The sequence below is a fragment of the Calypte anna genome, chromosome 6, assembly GCF_003957555.1.
Source record: "Calypte anna isolate BGI_N300 chromosome 6, bCalAnn1_v1.p, whole genome shotgun sequence".
Lineage (NCBI taxonomy): Eukaryota > Metazoa > Chordata > Aves > Apodiformes > Trochilidae > Calypte > Calypte anna.
In genome coordinates, this window is record NC_044252.1 from 22,158,295 (window position 1) to 22,180,299 (window position 22,005).

A 22,005-nucleotide genomic window follows, 5' to 3' on the forward strand; every position below is an offset into this window, starting at 1 on the left:
CTTCAGGCCGGGCTCGGCCAGTACGGCTTCTCGCGGGGCGTGTACACGCGGGGGCGTCGCTGGCGAACTCGTGCGGACGTGGGCGCCCTTGCCCCGCGCGCGCCTGTGCTCCTATCGGCGTGCGCGCGCGTGTCGCGTAGGTGCCCACGCGTGTGCGTCGGGCGCTGCATGCAGGTGCGCGCGGGTGCTCACCGCTGCGCGCGCGAGCAGGGCCGTGTCCTCGCGTGTGCCCCGCCGCGCGTGCTGGGGTGGGCGTGAGCGTGAGTGCGCGCGCGGGCGGCACACGCGGGGCTTGCACGCGGGCTCTAGTGGGGGGAGGCGCGGACGTGCATGCCGTGGGCGTGCGCGTGCATGGGGTGCGTGTGCATGTGGGTTCGCGTCCCCACACCGCCCGAGCCCGGCGGCAGCGGGAGGAACCCCCCGCTCCGCCCCCGCCGCCCCCCCGCACTCCCCCCGCCGCCTCCCCCGCCCCCGCGCATCACCTGAAACCGTCACGGTGTCGGGTTTGTGCCGGCGGCGCCGGGCCCTGCCGGGGGGTCACGGGCAGCCTGGGGTGGAGGCGATGCCCCCCGGGGAGGGGGGACACGGGGGGACACCGGTTCGCATAACTGGAGTGAGCAGGGGAACACGGCAACCCCCTTCCCCTGGCCGTGCCTCAGTTCCCCTGGGTGCCCGGGGCATGCTCCGTGCTGAGGGAGGGACTCGGGGAGGGGGCACGGAATCCCAAACCCCACGCAGCCCCTTGGGGGGACCCACAACCCCCACCCGGCTGTACGTGGGAACACACAGACATACTCAGAACCCCCCCTCCAGCTGCAAGGCCGGCCCTGGCAGCTCTTGATTGACAGCTCCCGGTCCCGATGGTCCCGCCGGTCCCTCAGGGACAGCCAATCTCCGCGGGCAGGGGGCGGGAGGCAGCGCTGTCCCCCGCCCTCGCCTCTCCTCCCCCCCCCGCGCTGCCGGGTGTCTCTTTCGCAGGTGGCACCATGGGGACAGGTGAGGAGGGCATGGGGCTGGGGGGAGGGACGGCGGCTGAGGGGTCCCCAGCGACCCTTTGGGGCGGGGACACCGCTGGCTGATGCTGGGGAGTGGGCAGCGGTGGGGACCGTGGGGGGCTGGCAGGCGGCGGGGACACCGGCGTGTCCCCCCGGCCGGGGCCATCATTTATTTATTGAGGTCAGGCTGGGTTGACCGGGGGACGAAGCGGGGAGGGCCGGTGGTGGCGTGTCACCCACGCCTGGAAAATCCCCGCGGGAACTGCTCCGGGGGGCAGCGGGCCCTGCCACACAGAAGCCCTCCGGCGTGTAAATCCAGAGGCGCTTTCCCCGACCCCGCAGCAAAGCCTCCTTAGGGAGGGGCCGGGGGCTCAGGTCCTGCTCTACCGCGTAAAGCTTCGATCCCTGCGTCCCCTTTCCGGAGCTTTCCGGGTTTACTCTGCCACGCAAAGCCCCTTTGCGCCTCCGCATCGTTGCCCCGGGGCAGGACCCTGAGCCCGATGCCCCACTGTTGGTACCCAGGAGACAGTTTGTCCCCCAGGGCGCTGTAGAATGGGAGGGGACAGAGCTAGAGGTGTCACGAAGCTCCTCGTAACCTCCAGGCTGTGCCGCTCCGTCCGGGACCCATCCTGCCAGCCCCATGCACCCAGGCCAGACGGCCCCGGCATCGCGCTGCTAAGAGGGAGGGGGTGCCCGAGCCCGGGCATGTGCTGCTGGACTATGCCATGTGTCCCCCGGGCCGCCGGGCAGCCTCAGCCCTGTGAGGACACGGCCAGCCCCGAGCCGGACGCCAGGACGCCAGGCTGCCCAGTGCCACCATGGCCCAGGGCTGGGACATGGGCTGTCGGGGATGACGTCAGGCAGCCGGTCATGGAGCTCCAGCAGCGAGGTCAGTCTGGCCCCTCGCTACCTCCTCAGCAAGCAGAGCCGTCTGCTCAATGGGACCACACGGACCGGCCGCACCAACTCCCCCATGGGGCGCGTCATCCTTATCAACACCCCTATCGAAGGTGCGTGGGGTGTCCTAGCCCTCTGCTCACCCACATGGCCAGGAAGGAGGGGGCAGGACACCTGGGTTCCCTGGGTTTGGGGGCAGGGAGATTTGCCTGGGATTGGGGACACCCCCAGCAAGAGAGACACCCCCCTGTCGTTGCTCACACCCAGCCTAGGTGACAAGGTCCTGTCCCCCATCCCCACAGCCAGCAGCAATGAGAGCGACATCATCAATGCCATTACGGTGGAGAAGAGTGCGGATGGCAAGCTGGGCTTCAGCGTCCGTGGAGGCTCTGAGCATGGGCTGGGAATCTTTGTCAGCAAAGTGGAGGAGGGCAGTGCTGCAGGTAACTGGGACAGGGTCTGGGACATCAGTGGGGACAGGCACATGCCAGCAAGACCCTCTGGGAAGCTCCCAGTGACATGATGCTGCAGTGACAATACCATCTTTCATAGGTGGCAGGCTACCATTTTCTCCCTGCCACCTCTGGCCATGGGGTTTTCAGGTTTCTCCCAGAGAAGGGCAGGGGAGAGGAGTGGTCAGCCCTGTGCTGATTGGTCTGAGTTCCATCCCTAAGCCACAGCGAGGTGACAAGGCCCCCCTCCATGTCACAGCCTCAACGCAATTGCCACCCATTCCCCACATCTGTTTCCCTGGGGTTTCAATCAGGGTGGGGGCATATTTAGGGAGGGGACACCAAACAAGGACACTGGTGGTTGATGAGGTGTTCAGCTGAGCCATGTGTCCCTCACAGAGCAGGCCGGGCTCTGTGTTGGTGACAAGATCACAGAGGTGAACAGCGTGAGCCTGGAGAACATCACCATGAGCAGCGCTGTCAAGGTCCTCACTGGCAACAACCGCCTCCGCATGGTGGTCCGGCGGATGGGCCGTGTGCCAGGCATCAAATTCTCCAAGGAGAAGACAGCATGGTGAGCAGAGCATCCCCAGTGCCAGCACCCCAAAGCCCAACCCTAAGAAGGTCGTTGTAGAAATGCTCATTGGGGAATGATATGAGGACAGGGAAGATCCCAGAGCTGGAAGACCCCAAGGGTGGTGAGGCATCAGAGGTCTCTGACAAAGGTGGGCAGAGTCCAGGGTGGAGTAGAAGATGATACAGGAGTCTTGGGCAGTCAGGGCAGGTGTAAACACCATCCTCAACACCCTTCATCTCTCTTCTCCATGGGGTGATACCAGTGGCCCCACCCTGATGGAGGATGAGAGCCCTCCCAACACTGTGCCCATGCTCCAGGGTGGATGTGGTGAACAGGCGCCTGGTGGTGGAGAAAAGTGGTTCAACGACATCGGAGAGCGGCTCTGAAGATGGGCTGCGACGTATTGTCCACCTGTACACCACCTCGGATGACTACTGCCTGGGCTTCAACATCCGTGGTGGCAGGGAGTTTGGCCTCGGCATCTACGTCTCCAAGTATGGCCGCCCCGGGGAACACGAGGGAGTTGTGGCACCCCTTATCCCTGCTGTGCCCACTCTGGACTCAGCAACCCCACCTTGGCTGATCCCCTCACCACCATAAGACTGGGCACCACCACCATGGGTGCTGGGGGAGCAGGGTTGTCCTGGTGTGGGGTAGAAGCAGAGCTCCAGTGAGGCCTTGGCCCCATCCTACCCCCATCTGCTGCCCTAGGGTGGACCCAGGAGGGCTGGCAGAGCAGAATGGCATTCGGGTGGGAGACCAAGTCCTTGCAGCCAACGGAGTCAAGTTTGAAGACATAAGCCATAGCAAGGCAGTGGAGGTGCTCAAGGGGCAGACCCACATCATGCTAACCATAAAGGTACCAGCGCTGGCCCCACAGAAGCCTCAGGGTGAGGACGGGGGTCTGCATGTCCCCATGCTGGTGCTGCACCAGCTCAGCCCAGTGCCCATGGGGCTGGTGCGGCTGCTGGCTGGTTGGGTTTCAGGCAGGTGGGAGGGTTGGGGGGGATGCATTATTCATGGCTGGCACCAGATCGGGTTCGCCCTGGGCAGCTGGTGCGCACTGACCCCCTCATCCTCTCCACCTAGGAGACGGGTCGGTTCCCTGCCTACAAGGAGATGGTGGCCGAGTACTGCTGGCTCAGTCGCTGTAAGAGCACTGCTGTGCGGGTACTGGCAGGGACACCGGGCTGGGGTGTGGGGGAGTTTGGGACCCTCAGGCAAGCAGTGTCTAGTCATGCTGCCCCCACAGTCCTCATGGGCTTGCTGGGTCCCTCCCAGCTGTCTCCTACTCTTGGAGGGGACACAAAGATCCCTATGTGATGGACAGCAGCCAGGTGATCCCCACAAACCTATGGGACCCCGCATGTGACCACCAGCAGCCTGTGACCCTACAGGTCCCCACATGTCCCTTCTCCTCAGGAGCTCCCTGTGGCTTCACAGTGTGTCACCCATGCCCCCTCTGTGCCTTTGCAGTGACCAATGGGCAGCTGCAGCAGCTGTCTCAAGCCTCGGAGACCAGCTCCTCCATTTCCTCCTACTCCTCGGGGCCACCACCGGGGGCAGTGAATGGGCTGGGGACAGCCACCTCAGCACCCCCCACCCGCACTGTGGATGTGGCCATCTCCACAGAGGATGGTCCCCGGCGGGGCTGGGTGCGGGAACGTGCTGAGCGGGCCATGCAGACTGAGCCGGCTGCCGAGGGGCTGCCAGAGACACGGAGGACAGTGCGGCCCCCCGAGCTGCTGAAGGACACGGCCATCCGGGGCCAGGGTGCCCGCGAGCTCCATGGCACCTACCCACGTCGGACCTTCACCCACTCACCCAAGACGGCGCTGCTGCTGGCCCTGAGCCGGCCCCGGCAGCCCATCACGCGCTCCCAGAGCGACCTCACCGTCGCTGGTAGGCACCAGAGTATGGTCCCAGGCATGGGTCTTGCCCCTGGCTAGGGTCCCTCACCAGCCCTGCACCCCCAGTCCCGCAAGTCACACAGCTCAGCCCCTGCCCCATGTGGAGCCTGTCCCCTGCTCGAGCATCTTAAAGCTTCTGATTCACAGGGATACCTGGCCCCACTCATGGCATCCTACAACCAAGTCCCTACCCTGGCATCCTTTAGCCCCCAGCCTATATGGGCCTCTGGCCACCAGCTCTGGGCATTCTGTAACTCTGCATAGCCCCAGCCCTGTTCCTGGGGCTTGCTGGGCATCCCAAAGTCCAGCCTGAAGGCCTCTGGAGACCCCCCCCCTACACCCCACAGCAAGACTCTCTTCCAGTCAGTGCCTCCACAGTAGCCACTGTAGGCCCCCCGCCCAAGCTCCCTGTCCCCAAACTCCATTTGGGGTGGCATCCCTTGACCTCTCTTCTCCTATCCTGCTCTCTGTCCCCAGAGGAGAAACGGAAGAAGGAGAGGCCAGAGGGACAAGGGGCACAGGGGGCTCCCCCAGGGCTGCACCGCTCCAAGACGCTCGTCAACCTCTTCTTCAAGGGGGGCCGTGCTGCCAGCCAGAGCTGGGCCCTCCCCAGCCAGGAGCCCCCCACCTCTGAGCGCTGGGCACGCGCCAAGTTCCCGGGGCGTCCCGATGGGGACAGAGGTACCAGGCTGGGGGACAAGGCAGAGTGGGACCCAACTTAGAGCTGCTCCCCACTTCTACGGGCCCAGTGGCACCACTGTGGCATTCCTGGCATGGAGGAGGGCATGGGGAGGGGGTCCCCAAGAATGCAGTTTTGGCAGTGAGCAGCAATACCACTGCCCCACCGCTCAGTGCTTACCCCTCTCCATCTCCCTTGCAGTAGGCGCTGTGCAGAAGTTTGTCATTCGGAGCTTGAAGCGGGGTAATGGGGATGCCCGTGTGTTGCTGGGGGGCTGCAGGGCAGGCTCTGCATGTGCCTGACCCCACACTGCATGTGTGTGTCTGACCCTGGCATGGAGTGACTTGTTAGACTGGTGGGCATGGAGGGGCTTTTGGGGTGCCCAGGGCAGTCCATGCCCTGCTGGCCACCTCCTCTTTTGCTGTGCCTCCCCCCAGACAAAAGCCGGCGTGCCAGTATCCTGGGACCTGGGGGCATCGCTACCCTGCAGCCCAACGGCAGCGACCCCGAAGCTCGGCTCCTGCTCATCAAGGACTCCGCAGCTCGCCTCCTCAGCCCCGACGAGGTGACGGCCGTGATCCGCCACTGCTCCCGGGTACATATGGCAGGGCATGGGCAGAGTGCAGGCAAGGCACAGGCAGGGCAGGGCAGTGCTGGCACTGTGGGCTCATCCCTGGGTAGCTCCTGCATCACGGAGGGACACCACAATCAGCCCTATGTGCCCACATTAGGTTCTGGCAGGTAAGCTGAGGCACAGGAGACACACCTGTCTGCTAACATTCCTCCTGCACCCACAGTACCTGCATGAGGGCAGCGTGGAGGATTTGGTGCGGCCACTGCTGGCCATCTTGGACCGGCCTGAGAAGGTCCTGCTGCTGCGGGATGTGAGGTGGGTACTACTGGTACCCTGGGAGGGTCTGGGAGCTTCACATGCACTCTTCAGCCCCTGTCACAGTCCATCGCAGAGGCTGCCACAACCTGTTCCCTCTCTTTGTCCTGGCAGGAGCGTGGTGGCCACCACGGACCTGGGCCGTTTTGACAGCATGGTGATGCCCCTGGAGCTGGAAGCCTTTGATGCCCTGAAGAGCCGCTCAGGTAGAGACTGGACCCTCAGGGACTTTGGCCAGTGGGGGGAGTGTAGCAGGCAGGAATGGGTAGAGTTCTGGGTCTAACCAGTGGCTCTCCCTGATTGCAGTGCGCTCACCTGCTCTCCGCCCAGCCCACCATGATGTCCCCCCCAAGAGACACCTCATCACACCAGTGCCTGGTGAGTGCCACCCCACAGGGTCTGCTGCCCAGTGAGGAGGGTGCAATGTGGAGGGGGTATGGGGAGGACAATCTCGGGGAGGAGGAAGGGGGCTGGAATGGCTGTGTGCAGCATGTTCCTGGGGAGAGGGCATGTGGTGTCACCGCATGCTGGAAGGTCCTGGAGTAGCAGAATCTGAACACTAGCCACCAGGGGTCTTGAGGAGGAGGTCTGGAGTCCATGGAGAAAGCCTGAGTGCCTGAGAGTCCCTAAGTGTATATATATCTATATATTTGTGTGTTTATATATATATATATATAGAGAGAGAGAGAGAGAGAGCGTTCTGAGGGTCCACAGGTGTCCCTGGGATTCTAGGGAGGGGAGCTTTGGGTACCCATATGTCCTTGGAAGAGCAAGATCTGAGGCCCTTGGTCCTAATGGGATCCCTAGGTGGTAGAGGTCCCAGGGCTTTGGGTTCCTCAAGGGATGCCTGGGTTGATGGGGTCCCAGGGATCAGGGCTGTATGATTCTGGGGAGATCCTTGAGCCCCTCTCATTGCAGACTATCGGGGTGGGTTCCTGCTGAAGCCGGCAGGGGCCCCAGAGCCAGAGGAAGCCGGGGGGCCACAGGCAAGCCCAGCCCGGCCATGGGCCTCCCCCAGCCCCCGCCGGCTTCACCCCCGCACCTACACCCCACTCCCCGACGTGCCAGTGGATGCCTATGCCTGCACCAGCAGACCCCTGCCTGCCACCGGCCCCCGGCCCCCCAACTGGCTGCTAACTGAGCCCCCCCTGGGTGAAGGGCACAGGCAGCCACGCAGCCCCTGGCCCACCCAACAGAAGGAGTCCCCTGGGACAGTGCCCGATGGAGGGGACTCAGTGCTGGGGAAGCCCCAGTGGGCACGGCCCCCCCTTGCACCTCTCTTTAGAGGGACAGGGGGTGAGGCAGGGGCTGGGGTGCCCACCAATGGTCCTAGGGATGCTGGCAGGGAAGAAGAAGAGGAGGAGGACTATCGTCTGCTCACTGTCACCCTCTCCAAGCTGAAGCACTCACTGGGTAGGTGGCACATGGGTGGGACCCCAGGGGTGGGGACCTTCCTCCTGGCATCATCCTGGGATGGCTGGCACCTCATTGGCAAGGGGCACCTCATTTAGTGGGCAGGGTGCAATACTCCAAACACTCCTCCCAAACCAGTAGGGGAGAAGAGGAGCTGCCCCTAGCTCAGCCCCTTATCCATGTAGGACCTACAAAAACAGGGCAGGATGGAGGCATGCTTGCCCAGGGGAGGAGGTGATGTGCCTGGGAGCAGGGGGGATTCCAGCTTATGTGGGTGTGAGGGTTTCATGGCTCACTTGCAGGGATCAGCATCTCCGGTGGCATTGAGTCAAGGGCACAGCCAGTGGTGAAGATTGAGAAGATCTTCCCTGGGGGAGCTGCCTTCCTCAGCGGCATCCTTAAGGTACAGAGTGACCTCAGGGAGACCCAGCATACCACAGGGGGTGGGCAGGCATCCAGGCACCCCTTTCTTTATGCAGATGGGTTCTGGCAATCCCCTGGCACCAAAAAGTAGCTGCGTTTGACCTTGCTCTCTTCCTTTGCTGGGGCCAGGCTGGGCAGGAGTTGGTGTCCGTGGATGGAGAGAGCCTGCAGAATGTCACCCACCAGCGGGCTGTGGACATCATCCGCCAGGCCTACCGCAACAAAGCCAGGGAGCCCATGGAGCTGGTGGTGCGAGTGCCTGCAACCTCCCCGGAGTGATGATGCAGCCCCTCTCCTTGAGGAGCCATCCTGTGCTCCAGCGGAGCTAGATGGCTCATTGCTGCACCAAGCTGTGGCCAGTCTCAGCACAGCCAGAGTTTGCAGAGCCAGCCTTGTCCCATGGGCACAGAGGAGCTGCATGCAGTGAGACCCGAGGAGGAGGCACCATTGGCAACACAGGAGGACAGGAGGCCTCTGACCCCACTCTGGACACACAGACGCAGCCTTGAAAAAACACAGCCAGGGGCTTGTTTTTAATCAATGTTTTCAGGTGGTACATGGGTGAGCCAACAGGACACCACCAAAATAAAGTTCAAACATTCCCCCACAAAGCTGGGGGCGACCAAGCCAGAGCTGGACACAGCCAGGCTTTTCCTTTGGTTTGACCCCCCCTGGTGCCAAACTTGAGCCCCCCACCTCTGCCCACCTCATGGGCAACCCTAGGGTCCCCAGCTGACACCCCAGGCACCACACCCCTCTCCCCTGGTGGGTTGAACATCACAGGGGCATGAACCAGGCTTTTTTATTTTTGGGAGGAAGCAGAGGATTGGTGGGAGCATGGGTATGGGAAAGGCACAGAGGGCAGTCTGCCCCATGGCAGGGGTGAGGGGGCACAGACAGGTGGGGTGTGAGCTGGGAGAAGGTGATATGTTTTGGTAGGTCCTATAAAAATAGAGTTATTTAAAATGGCACAGAACCAAATCCCCTGACAAACACACATGTGGCAGAGGGGAGGCCACCATGGGCAGAGACAGGGCATGTGTTGTCCCTTCTGCAAGTGGGGAAGTGGCTGGGTGACTGTCAGCAGGGATGAGAGGGAGGGAGACAACCCAGTCCTCCCCCTGCCCAAGGTGACCCTGGCTGAAGACAGCACTGCTAATCCCCCCGGGTGCTAAGAGGATCAGTAGGAACCAGCTCCGGGTAGCCCTGAGGCTAGGACTCAGCACTCACCTGGCCCCACGCCTCATGGGCACCCCCCCACGCTGTGGTGGGTGCATCCAACACCTCCATGGTGCGGAGGGGGCAGTGCCTGCGGTCCTCTCTGCCCCCTCCTGCTGCCAGCAGCCTCTGCAGAGCCAGGGGGCAAACCAGGAATCCCCTGTAGCCCCACTGCTCCCAAAATCCCAGAGGCTGGAGGATCCCTTTGCCCTCCAAACGTGGGGTGAGGGCAAGCAGCACATCAGATCTCAGTGGCCGTGATCTCCTCAAAGGGCAGGTCAGAGCCTGGGGGGTCACATGGCTCTAGCAGGGGGTCCTCACCCTGCAGCCGGAGGTGCTGGAGCCGCTGCTCCAGACGCCGGTTGCGGCGGTACATCTGGATGTAGCTGTACTGCAGCTGCTTCTGGTAGCGGATCACCCGCTCCTTCTCACCCTGCCATGTGCCCCGTTCCTGCTCGAAGGCATCCCTCTGCTCCTGCCCACGCTGCCGCTCCAGGGCCACTTCTGCCTGCAGCCGCTCCAGCTGCCGCCGCAGCCCCGCGCTGCTGCTGGGCTCCTCACCAGGCGGGGAGTATCCTTCACTAAGTGGGGGGCACCCCTCACTGGGTGGGGGGCATCGCCTGCGGGCAGCTTCCCGCAGCCCTGCCACCTCCTGCTCGAGCCTTCCAGCTTTGGCACGGAAGAGGTCAGCTTCGCTCTTGCGGCGCTGCAGTTCATTGGCGCAGACCTCCAGCTCCAGCGCCTTGAGGCGAGTGGCCTCCTGCAGCCCCTGCGCCCGCCGCTCACCCGCCTGCAGCTGTGCCCGTGCTTCCCGCAGCTGTGCCCGCAGCCCCAGCAGCTCAGCCCCCCGCTGCGCCAGCTCCCCCTGTGCCTCCTTCAGCTGCTGCTTCAGCAGAGAGATCTCCCCCGACTTCTGACACACCTGCAGAGGACAACAGGGCTCAGGCACGGACCAGGACACCTCCCAGCTAAAGCTCGAACCCCTCGCCAACAGGTGACTCACCTCCCACTTGGTCTCCTCCAGCCGGGGTGCTAGTTCGTTGCGCTCGCGCTGGAAGGAGGCACAGCGACGGTCCAGCAGCTCCCGCTCCTGCAGCAGCTGGGCCAAGTCCTCTTGCAGCTGCTTCTTCTCCTGCTGCAGCTGCAGCACCTGGAGCTGCAGGACCTGCTGCCCACGCTGGGCTGCCTGGGCTGCCTGCCGTGCCTGGGCTGTGCAGCGCTGCCGCAGCCCCTCCAGCTCCTGCTCGCAGCACCGTTGCTTCTCCTCGTACACCTGGAAGGAAGGACAGACATGCTGGTGGTGCAACATGGCACCTCCCCACTTCTGCTGCTGTCCCTGAGATGGGTACCCCCTGCCCACAAGGAGGGGGTGGCATGTCCCACACACACACAGAAGAGGGGTCCTGAAGGAGTGCAGTGTAGCAGTGCCTCTGCTTCTCATGTTCCCCATCCCTTAGCATGTTTGCTCCCACCAGTTTAAAGAGCTCCCACAGCCTCACCAGTCAGTACAGCTGCCCCCTCAGATCACAAAAGGGTTCCCCAAGAAATATATTACACCACCCACCAGAGGAAAAATCCCTCCTCCCAGCTTCACTATAAAAACAATCCCCATACAAGGGATCCCCAAGGGGGTTCCCTCACCCTCCAACCGAGGAGGTGACATTCACACAAGTTACCACAGGGAGAGGGACAAACACGGGACAATAGGATCCCATAGCATACCTGGCAGATGGCCACCTCATTCTCATCCAGGCTGTCACGCAGGAGCTGCAGCTCAGCCTCCCTCTCCCGCAGCTTGTCCTCCAGCTCCCGCACCAGCATGGCCTCCTCACCAGGCAGGGGTGAGCGCCCGCAGGAACCACTCTCTGAGGAGGGTCGGCCCCGGCCACTCAGCGAGCCTGTGCTCTTGCTGGACGATGAGCGCCCACTGTCCGAGTTGGAGGGGCGGCAGCCTCCCGGGGGGTCAGAGGGGCCATGAGGGGTGGCTGACAGGACGCTTGCCTCAGGGTGCTGGCTGCAGCCCGTGCTGTAGGTGGGCAGGCTGGAGAGGGAGTTGCGTCCCGAGTCCGAGAGGGTGCTGGCACGGCAGCTCAGGGAGCCAGGCTTCTCAGCACCCAGCAAGTGGGTGAGGCTCACCTGGCTCTCCGAGAGACCTGAGCGAGTGCCCTGCTGGGAGCTCCGGAGCTTGGGCACCACTGGCTTGAAGGCCATGGGACGGATCAGAGTCTTCTCCATGTTCTGTCAGGGGAAAGAGGGGAGAGCTGGGGGGCTTGGGGACCTACGATCCTCCCAAGGAGGTGCCTGGAATGGTGATGAGGGGCTGGACAGCTCTGCACTCAAAAAGAGAGAAGACCCAGCTGCTGTCTGCTCCAGTGCCCTCCATGGGGTGCCCCGGTGAGCTGCTCTATACACCTCTGGCACAAAGAGGGGAATATCAAGAGCACGGCAACCACCACACCCCCAGGGACACAAAAAATGCAGCTATGCAGCCCTGGCTCACATGCCCAAGACGACAGCCCCACATGGCACAGAGAGCAAAGCCAAGATCCCAGCACCCACCCATTCTGCTCCCAGCCCTCCCTCACCTCCTCCAGCTTGCCAGAGACCGGGACAAGCTTTGGGGGTGGCCCCTGGAGGTGACCACTTGGAGCTTGGTCATCATGGGGTTCATCAGAGTCACTGCAGGGGCTGACCGGAGAGGCAGAATCAAGCCAGTTGCTGCAGAAGCTCCCATTGGCGTAGACATGAGTGACGCTGGGCACAGCTGCACAGGACTCCTCAGGGGGAGGCAGGTTCTGGGGGGTTGCCCTGAGCAGCCTCTCCTGCTTGTGGAAGGAGGCTGGGGGAAGCTCCCCATCGCAGGGCTGGCCGGCACGGTCGTGGCGGGGTCGGCTGGGAAGGAGGCTGCCCACGCTGCCCATGGTTGGGGGGGGAGAGCGGCCAGTGGTACGGAGATGTGTGGACCCCTCAGCAGCCGCCTCGAGGGGCACTGGCAGTGTCTGCACGATGGCCATGGTGGGGCGGCCCCCAGCGGGCAGGGGCACATGGGCAGCCTGCAGGCAAGGGAAATGGTGTGTTAGAGCCTTGGGCACCACTGCCATGCACTGCCAGTGTCCCCCACAGAACAGGGGAGACCCCAGCCCCCTGTGTACCATCCCTGATCTCATGGGTGCAGGCCAGGCTGAGGGGAAGCAGGCAGAAGGAGAAGCCAAACAAACCAGAACAAAACTGGAATTAGCTGGGAGGGTGGCACTAGCACTCCCCCAATCCAAGTTCAGTACTCCAGGGGAGCAGCCCAGGGGGACCAGGGGCTGTGGGGTGCTGGTGGCAACGTGGACATCAGTGATGCCATTCTGCCTCCTGCCATGCTGTGGCATGACCCCACCACAGGAAGCATGCCAGGGCTGGAAGTGAATCCTGAGAGGCCCATGGAGACCTGGCTCTCAGGCAGCCAACCTGCCTGCCCCACAGCACTGCCTGCCTCACAGGGCCCAATAGCAGAGCCCTGACAGAGATGGGGGGCAGCCCCACACAGGCTGCCCCACAATGCCCATCCCATCCAGCCACAGCAGGCCGCAAGGTCCCTTACAAAAGGCCACCAAGGTGGCAGCTGCCAGGCACGAGTGGTCCACAATGTGGGCAACAGGATCCTTCTCAGCCCAAACACATGGGAGCCCCTCCATCTCACCCCTATGGCCCCCTCCATCTGGGAGGGCTCTGCCAGTGCCCCTGCCCCAGCCTATGCCATACGCTCGCGTGACAGTAGCCAGCCAAGGGCCGGATCTGTCCCCCGCTGCCTCATTGCATCTCGCACATGGCTGCGGCTGGCACAGGGTGCAGGCGGGGGGGCAGCTGCCGGCATGGTCTTGCCCGCCAAGCTGTCACCTGAAATCAATCTGCCTGCCAGTACCCGGGAGGGGGTGAGCAGGGGAGAGATGCCAGCCACCCCTCCCACCATCACCCCCACCCACACATGCCACCTCCAGGCACCGTGACCTTACATTGTGCCCATGACACCTCTGGCAGGAAGGTAGGTGGCCCCCTACCCCTGTCCAGCACCACTCACTTTGCCAGCTGCTGCCCATCCGTCCGGTCCACTCGGGCCTCCACACCACGAACACGGCTCTGCTGGCCCCTTAAGTAGAATGGAGAAAGAAGAGGGCACTGAATGGCAGTGGAGGTCCCCATGTCGCTTGAAACCCCCCCTGCTAGCAGGGCCAGGACAGGCAGTGCACAGTGTGGCACATGGGGCAGCAGGGGAGCCCGGTGGCAGTGACGTTACTCCCAGCACCCAGGGAGAGCTGTGGCCATCCAGGATCAGTGGTGGGGACCCCTCATGGCTCCCCCATGGGGACCTGCTGCTGCCAGAGGTGCAGGAGCAGGGATCAAGGACCAGGCAGGGACACTTGGGACATCTGGGAGGTCTTCAGTGGCAGCCAGTCAAGGCACAGATGCCCACCCCAGCGAAAGTCCTCGAGGAACATGCAGGTCAGAGGGTCACCCCTGGGGATAGCTGGATCCCAACATAGCCACAGAGGCAACATGGCCACCACCGGGGCCCCCTGCTTAGCAGTTGTACGAGAAGGGACTTCATCTTCTCCCTCCCAGGACCCACCAAGACGGTCCCACTGCCAGACGAGGGGGGAAAGTGCCTGGGAAGGGGGTGGCCATACTGGCCAAGTGGCTGCGCCAAGGAAAACTTCCCCCCAGCCACCCAGTAAACCCAATCAGCAACCACTTGCTCCAGATGGAGAACAGAAAAGTCAGACCCCACTGTTCCAACCTCAAAACAGCAAGAGAAGCTTGCTTGGGCTCTGCTTGGCCAGACCCCCACCCCAAGCTGCTGGATACCTGTGCCTCAATGGCACCTCAGGACCTCCCAGGGCAGGGGGAAGCAGCTCCCCATCCCTCTCCATGCATCTGGCATGTGTGGGTTGAACATCCCACCATGCCACCATCCCCTCTATGCCCTCCACATCATGAGGCTCCCACGGTGGTGCTGCCCCTTGTTGCCCACCCCATGCACCCCCCTCTCCTGCACTCCCACCTATCTCACATTGCCCCACTTAGCCCAGCCTCTCAGGCCCTATAGTACTCCTGGGCCACCGCTGCCCCATAGCTCCCCCACAGTGCCCTAAAAAATACCCCCAAAGTTCCCTAAAGCGCCCCACAGAGTTCCGGGGCTGAACTGCCCCACAACAGCCCCAAAGTACCCCAGGCCACCCACAGATTGCCTCACAGAGCCCCTGAGTTTCTGTTAGCCAACAGACCCACCAAAGTGCCCGTAAGACACCCCCAAAGTGTTCCACAGAGCCCTTGGGCCTCTGCTGCCAAAAAGCTCCCTTAAAGTGTCCCTAAAGCACACCCCAAAGTCCTCCAAAACACCCTTAAAAGTGCCCCACGGCACCGCTGGGCCTGCATTGCCCCACAGCTCCCTCAGAGAGCCCCTAAGACCCCCAGAAGTGCTCCGCAACCCCCGAAACTGCACCGCAAAGCCCCTGGACCACTGCAACCCCGGAACAACCCTAAAGCGCCCCTGAAGCACCCCAAAGTGCTCCAGCGTCGCCGCTGCCCCCCAAGCCCCCGGGCCCCCCCCCCCAAACACCCCCAGCGCCGGAAAGCACCCCCCTCCCTCTCCGAAGCTCCCTCAGAGCCCCGACCGCCCATGTCTCGGCCCGATCGCCGCCCCGGCCCCCCCGGGACCCCCGGCCACGGCCCCCGCACTCACCGCGGCCCCTCTGCCGCCCTCCCGCGCCGCGCCCCGCCACAAGCCCCGCCCCCGATGAGGCTCCGCCCCTTGCACAAACCACGCCCCTCCATATGCTCCGCCTCTTACTCAGGCCCCACCCCCCGAGCGGGCTGGGGGTTCGGGAAGCGAAACCCCCGTGGGTGAACACAGCACAGCATAGCTCCTACCTCTTAGATCACAGCGTACCCCGGGGCCTGGCGGGGACTTATCCTCTTCATTGGCCCTAGCCAAGCGCACAGCCCCTCTCCCAATGCTCTCTGTCCCCCAGGGTCATACCCCAGGATTTCCCCCCACTGAAAAAAACCAATTATCTGGGGAGCCCAGCAGCCTGCCAGGGCGGCTGTGAGGGAGCGTTCTGCCCCCCGTTTGGTATCATTACCATCCTCATTTCTCCATGAGGTATTTCATCTTTTGTCAACCCCTAGCTCTCTAGCCCCAAACTGGGGTAGAATAAAAATAACCCTGCATCATCCCCAAACCACTGTCCGTGGGTGGCCCCTGACCCACGGGGGACTGGGGTCACCCAGGTCCCCTCCTCCCCAGGCCCGGCTCCATCATCCCCTCCCAGTCCCCCTGGGAGGGATGGATGAGAGACAGGGGTCCTCCCGGCCATTCCCACAGCCCCAGTTCCACCCCACTGCCCTCATCCTGGGCTGAACGGAGAGGAAACTGGGGGCCAGGGAGCATCCTTGGGCTGAGGACACACACTCAGTGCCCCCACCCCTGCTTGGGGTCCTGGCTCCCCTCACCTTACCTCTGCTTCCCCGGGACCCTCCTCCATCACCTGCCTTGGGGGAAGGGGTCGCGGGGGAGTGCTGACAACAGCACCCAGCGGTGCTCCCTTGGAGAGCTGGTGCACCCCGGAAACCTGGGGCTGGGTGTGCCCCTCATTATGGCTCAGGTCAAAACTATTCCTGGCATGGAGGATGGGAATGACGCTGGGATTGGGGTAAGAGGCTGGCACCATGTCCTCTGGACCTCTAGACACCCTGGTCCTCTGGACTCTGCTAGTCTAGGGTCCCTCCAGCCCCAGGGTCCCCTAGTCACAGAGACAGTGGCACAGGGAAGGCACTCACCTTTGTGCTTTAATAAAACTAAGAAAGGGAAGAAAAAAAAAAAACAAAGGGATCAGAGCAAGATCTGGCCATGGACCTGTCCCACCACGGCAAGAACTGGCCAGGTCACAGTATTTGCTGCCTGCAGCCCAGAGGGCAGCGGGATGGCCATCCCCCAGCCCAGGAGAGCCAGGCTGGGCTGCTGGTGATGTCCCCGCAGATGTGAGCCAGGGGAGACCCCGAAGTCAGCACTGCCTTCACCCATAGCTCCCACCATGCGGAGCTTCCACCCCCAACATCCAACAGATACTACACAGCTTTGGAGCTACAGCCCCCCACAACCTCCCACTCTTCCCTCCAAACCTTCCCCCACGCTGGTGCTGTCCCATAGACCCCCACCCAACATCCATCCCCTACAGTCCTTTCCACCGGTGACAGCCCAGGATCTTGGCTCCACTATAGCTGCAATCTCCCCAAGTACCAGGTCCAGAGAAGGTCCTGAGGTGCAGGTCACTGACCTCCATCTTCCAGACCTGCTCTCAGCTGACTCCACTCCTTTTCCATGCTCCCAGCACCAGTATGGAGTGTCCCACATTGTCCAAGTCACCCTCCCCTGGCTGCTCTTCCCTGGAATAAGCCCACTCCTCCTTTCATGGTGGCCCCACATCTCAGAAACATCATGCTGGTGGCCATGAGGTTTGTTTGTGCAGAAAAAAGGCCACAGCGGTGTGTGGCTGCTGCTCCCAGGGGAGGGGGTCTGGTGTACCCCAGCCCTGTGCTCTCAGCACCAGTCCCTGTACCTGACAGATTGAGAAAGAGACCTGCCAGGCTCAAAGTTTCTTGGAGGCTCCTGAGCCTCCCTCCGGAACTTTCTTGGCTAACAGCGCCTTCTCCTCCTTCATCTTCTTCACCTTGACCTTGCTTTTGCCAAAGGATGAGAAGGAGAGTGAGGCCTTGTTGAACTCCAAGGGGAAGATGCCCACATCCCCATCAAAGCGGTTCTTGGACACCTGCAGGTATCGTTTCCCTGGCCCCGTCATCAGCTTACGGTCCTGCAGGATGAGGACATTGTCAGCCTCCTGGCTAGCCTGTGGGAAGGAAAACATCTCCAGGAGGATGCTGGGGACACAGCCGGAATCACAAGGTTCAGAAGTAATCACAGGCTGCCTGCCCTGCTCCTGAGAGCCCATCCCTGTATGCACCCTCCCTGGCTCCTCTTTTAATTATCTCACACAGCACATCCTACTTGGAGTCAGCAAGCATTAATTAACTGCATCTGAAACCCCAACAGAGCTTTAGCTGGCAATGGCTTTGCACTATCTGCATCTCCCTGCCAAGGCCTGGCCTGAGGGACTCTGCACCTCTTCAAGAGGTGACAGGAGTCCTGAGGACATCCTGCCCTTCAAAGCATCTTTCAGGTCCCCAGAGATGACTCAGAGTACTGGACAGAGCTGGGGACAGCTGCCTGAGGTATCCCAGCCCTTTCCTGGGAACACACTGTGCCTGAGGAACAGGATGGGCCACCTTGGCCCAGCTCACCTTTGCAGAGCCAAAGATGGAAGCCGTCTGCAGTTCCTTCTCATCATCTTCCTTGCGAGGATGGATGACCAGTGTGATGTGGCAGGTGTTGTCTGTGGCAAATTTGCGGAAGGCACCAACAATGTAGTCCTGGGCAGCGAGCCTGCCACAGCAGCAAGAACAGGGTCAGAACTGAAGGGACACCCGTGCAAGTCCCCAGCCCCTGCCATGACAGCTGCAGGACCAGCACCAGCAAGGAGGGTAGTAGAGGAAGGAGAAGGGCTACCTGTCCGAAGAGAGGTGCTCGTGCCCCATCATGAACTGGAGGTTGTCAACGACCACATGGGTGATGTCGTACATGTAGACAGCGTGCTGCATGGTGTCAATCACTGTCCTGCATGGGGGGAACCCAGTATCGGCCACAGTGATGAGTGGAGGTAAGAAGATGGCAAAATGATAGGCAGAGCAGGAAAGCACCAGGATGGCTCCTGCTGGGCCCAAGGCACCTCCACATGCCCACTGTCAAAGCACTAGGACACCCCCATCCCAACCAATAAGGGCAGCTGGATCAGGAGGAGCCAGCTGTTGCCCATGCAGTCTCAGCCCACCACCCCACCATCCCATAGGAACATTTAGGGCATATGGGGGAGTTTGGAGATGCCTGTATACTTCCTCAGCAAACAGCATCGCTGCCTGGGGATGCACATCCTGCCAGGGGCTGAGGCTGGCTTTAGAGCAGCCACCCAGCACAAGAACAAGTCCCCTCCCTCCAGCCTCACCCCAGCAGGAGGCTGTTACAGACCCCACAACAGCAAGGATGTGGCCAGTTGAGCCATGCACCCCCCACATGCCAACTCCAAGCCAAATGTGCCTCATGACAACCCCAAATTCACAACCCAGAGAGGGAGCAGAGCCCCAGTTCCCCAGGGCCCCTCAGCACACATCACGAGGGGTAAGCATCACTGAGGATGAAGGTGTATGACCCTACTTGATGTTCTGCTGGCCACGGAAGGTCATGAAGTAGAGCGGGAGGTCCTCAAAACGGTCAGCCCACTCATCGTACAGCTCCAGCCGCTCCTCCAGGCGCTGGGCAGCAAACTGTGTCAGCATGATCTTGGCCAGGCGGATGTTGCTGATCTCGAAGCTGCCCCACAGTGTGCACACACCCTGCATGCACAGGTCCAGTGCATACTCGCTGATAAAGGTCGTCTTCCCACTGCCTGTCGGGCCTGGTGCAAGGACAACAACAGGCAGAATTAGCTGGAGGAGATTCAACCTGTCCTGAACACACCAGGGGGTTGTTTAGAGGTGGAAGCACTGGGGAGTGGACTCAAAGCAGCCCATCTGCAGCAATCCCACCATAAACAAACCCATGTCTCACTCCAGGCTGAGTGGTGGGCACGCACGTGTCACGTCCTGTGGCCAGCAGGCCCCTGAAGGGAAGGGCTGGGCAGACAGCAGAGGGCACAGAGAGTGCTCAGATACAAGGCAGCCAATGGGAAACGGGGAAAGGAACAGCTGGGAATTCTGGCACTGCCCCAGGCATGGAGCCCATCCTCCTGCCTGGCCCCACTGCAGACAAGAACATACCCCAATCTCTTGCACATGACCGCAATGGGCTCAGCTGAAGCCATGAGCTGAAAAGGGACCAGGAAGACTCACAAGGCATCACCCCCAGGAGAGTGAAGCCACCAAATTGCTCTCTGCTCCCCTCATCCACCAGCTGTTTGCCCATCACCTGTGAAAACAGTGAGCTCCCCCCTGCGATGCCCTTTGAGGAGCTTGTTGAGCTCGGGGAAGCGTGCCCACTTGATGCCAGCCACCTGCTCGGTGTTGACCAGCTCCCCAAACACCTCCTCGCGCAGCTGCCGGAAAGAGACAATGGATTTGTGGCTGGCAGGCAGGGCAGCACGCAGGATCTTGGTGAGGTTGAGGCCCTGGTTCAGAGCGTCCAAGGGCCGGGGCTGCAGGTCTCCGGGGCGCACCAGGGAGCAGCGCTTGAGGTTCAGCTTGCGAGCAAAGAGCTTGGCAGCTTCCCAGGAGCGCAGGTCCTCTCCCAGCCACAACGTGATGCGCTTGAACTGCTCCAGGTAGGGGAGGAGGGCAGGGGGCAGACAGGTGGCCCCTCGTGGCAAGGCCACACTGGCCACCCCTGCAGCTTGGTGCAGGGCCAAGGCATCCAGCTCCCACCCAGTTAAGACCAGCTCTGTGTCTCGGCGGCCAATCAGGGGCAGCCCAAAAAGATTGTGGTAGGAATCTAAGCGGGGCAAAGTCTCTTCCATGTACACTGTTGCATCCTCCTTCTTCTCTGCCCGCATGAGCTTCAGCCCCTTCAGGCTTGCATCACGAGGGCTGAACCAGGGGAAGACAAGGGACTTGGCGGTCCTCAGGTAACGCACCCCAAAGCGTTTTAGGGTGGCGTTTGACACCAGGGAGATGCCAAACATGGCCTTGGTCTTGCTGGTCTCCTCCTCGTCCAGCAGCTCCCAGAGAGGCAGTGCCCGGTCCCAGATGCAGCGGGCATCCTCAAGAGCCCGTCGGTCGTCCTCCTCTGGCTCCTCTGAGCTGGCGGGGGGAACCCCACGGTGATGCAGCTCCACATTGGCCTGGAAGTCCTGCCAGGTGCCCTCGGCCAGGGTGGCCGTGCACAGGAAGCTGCCCGTCATCTTGTCAATGAAAAGGGTGTACGGGGCGCCGGCGGCCGGCGGCTGCTCCTTTTGACCCTCCGTGAAGAGGCTGGGGGTGTGCAGGCAGCTGTACCCGTCGTGGAAGGGGATGCCCTGGGTGCGCAGGTACTGCCGGATCTCGGTGATGGAGACGGCGGGCACGCGTCCCTCTGGGGAGGGCAGCACATCCTTCTTGTACCGCCGCTGGGTGAGGCGGCCGGGCGCCCCGGGGCTGAGGGAGGCCGCCTTGCTCCGCGTCCCCCCGCACAGCAGCGGCAGGAGGCGCCCGGAGGCCCTGCAGGGCCGCAGCGCCACCACCGCCATCCCGCCAGCGCCCGACCGTGCCGCAGCCAACCCGCATGGGGGTCCCGCTCCCGGCCCGGTCCCGCTCAAGCCATTCTCACGTGGAGCTGCGCGGACGCCGCCATTCCCCCTGTCCCCCGCCGCCGCGCTCCCGCGTCACTTCTCCGCGCGGCCGGGAGCGGAGGCTGCGTCACTTCGCAGCGCCGTTCCGGTTCCGGGTGAGAGTGACGCCATGACGAGCCGCGGGTCGGCCAGCCGGTTCCTGTCCGCTGTCCTGCACAACGGGGTGGGACGCTACGTGCGGCAGCTCCAGCGCCTCCAGCTTCTCTTCAGCCCCACCTCGGCCGACGCCCGCGGCGCCAGGTACCGCCGGAGGCACCGTACCCCCTGTCACTGAGCGCCTGCGGTGGGAAGAGGGGGAACAGGCCGGGTGACCTCTGACCTCTCACCCGGCGGGCGGGGGCTTAGGAGGAGCTGTGGTGACCTCTGACCTTTCTGTATGGGGAAGGGGGAAGCACTGCTGACCCCAGGGGTGTGGGGCCCGTGACCTCTGGTCTTCTGCTCAGTGGGGCTGGGGGGAGAAGGCAGTGCTGACCCCCGTGCCTACTGCGCAGGACAGGCTGGGTGATGACCTTTGACCCGCACAACGCCACTCACTCTGCACTGTGACCCCTCCCGTGGGCAGGGGCACCAGGGTGGAGGTGACCCCACCTGTGGCTTTTGCCCAGGGGCAGGGGGTGGCTATGGTGACCGCCACTGTCTCACCCCGCTGGCGCTGACATCACCTTCCTCCTCCCTGCAGGCAGTTTGTGGAGGAGGCAGCACTGGAATTTGCCCAGAAACACCCCGATGTCGTCCTTTATGTCAGCCCCCACTCTGAACGGGCCCCGGTGCTGGTGGCTGAGTACTGTGAGTGCAGGCTGGGGGGCTCAGGGGGTGGGATGGGAAAGGGGGAACAGCAGCTGACCTCCGGGGAGCAGCCCCAGCCTCACCCCCTTCTGCTCTGCCGCAGTGAATGGAACAGTGCGGGAGGAGCTGATCGCCAGCAAGACGTGTGAGGAGATCCTGCAGCTCGCCACCAAGCTGGCCCGACAGTCCGGCCTGGACATTATACGCATCCGCAAGCCCTTCCACACTGACAACCCCAGCATCCAGGGCCAGTGGCATCCCCTCACCAACAAACCCTCTGCCCTCACCGTCCTGGGCCCACGACTGCAGCCCAAATAAAGCCTCCACCCCCCCAAGCCTCTGCATCCATCCT

At 62.5% G+C, this 22,005-nt stretch overlaps 4 protein-coding genes across 5 annotated transcripts; 2 read left to right on the top strand and 2 right to left on the bottom strand.

Moving 5' to 3' along the window:
• The first annotated feature begins 938 nt into the window (after window positions 1-938).
• PDZD7 (PDZ domain containing 7) lies at window positions 939-8,858 on the top strand. Its single transcript, XM_030453563.1, has 17 exons — window positions 939-996; window positions 1,598-2,005; window positions 2,195-2,335; window positions 2,744-2,918; window positions 3,239-3,415; window positions 3,633-3,780; window positions 4,011-4,071; window positions 4,398-4,823; window positions 5,309-5,512; window positions 5,712-5,753; window positions 5,948-6,105; window positions 6,308-6,399; window positions 6,514-6,605; window positions 6,706-6,777; window positions 7,318-7,812; window positions 8,115-8,215; window positions 8,365-8,858. Exons 2-17 carry the CDS (start codon window positions 1,846-1,848, stop codon window positions 8,512-8,514), a joined length of 2,694 nt encoding a protein of 897 aa, XP_030309423.1. The 5' UTR covers window positions 939-996; window positions 1,598-1,845; the 3' UTR covers window positions 8,515-8,858.
• On the bottom strand, window positions 8,834-15,211 carry LZTS2 (leucine zipper tumor suppressor 2). The gene is made up of 6 exons (XM_030453564.1): window positions 15,182-15,211; window positions 13,520-13,588; window positions 12,039-12,506; window positions 11,176-11,691; window positions 10,457-10,726; window positions 8,834-10,375 (listed from the first exon to the last, which is right to left on the bottom strand). Exons 3-6 carry the CDS (start codon window positions 12,465-12,467, stop codon window positions 9,695-9,697), a joined length of 1,896 nt encoding a protein of 631 aa, XP_030309424.1. The 5' UTR covers window positions 12,468-12,506; window positions 13,520-13,588; window positions 15,182-15,211; the 3' UTR covers window positions 8,834-9,694.
• A 1,058-nt stretch (window positions 15,212-16,269) lies between these two features.
• TWNK (twinkle mtDNA helicase) lies at window positions 16,270-20,899 on the bottom strand. Of its 2 annotated transcripts, none has more exons than XM_030452937.1 (5): window positions 19,514-20,899; window positions 18,764-19,004; window positions 18,062-18,169; window positions 17,797-17,938; window positions 16,270-17,309 (listed from the first exon to the last, which is right to left on the bottom strand). In XM_030452937.1, exons 1-5 carry the CDS (start codon window positions 20,763-20,765, stop codon window positions 17,088-17,090), a joined length of 1,965 nt encoding a protein of 654 aa, XP_030308797.1. In that variant the 5' UTR covers window positions 20,766-20,899; the 3' UTR covers window positions 16,270-17,087. The 2 variants fall into 2 exon arrangements, with proteins under 2 accessions (XP_030308797.1, XP_008488667.2); XM_008490445.2 differs by having other exon boundaries at window positions 16,270-17,345; window positions 19,514-20,898.
• Window positions 20,900-20,948: 49 nt separating this feature from the next.
• On the top strand, window positions 20,949-21,988 carry MRPL43 (mitochondrial ribosomal protein L43). The gene is made up of 3 exons (XM_008490444.2): window positions 20,949-21,107; window positions 21,547-21,653; window positions 21,757-21,988. Exons 1-3 carry the CDS (start codon window positions 20,977-20,979, stop codon window positions 21,969-21,971), a joined length of 453 nt encoding a protein of 150 aa, XP_008488666.2. The 5' UTR covers window positions 20,949-20,976; the 3' UTR covers window positions 21,972-21,988.
• Window positions 21,989-22,005: the final 17 nt, after the last annotated feature.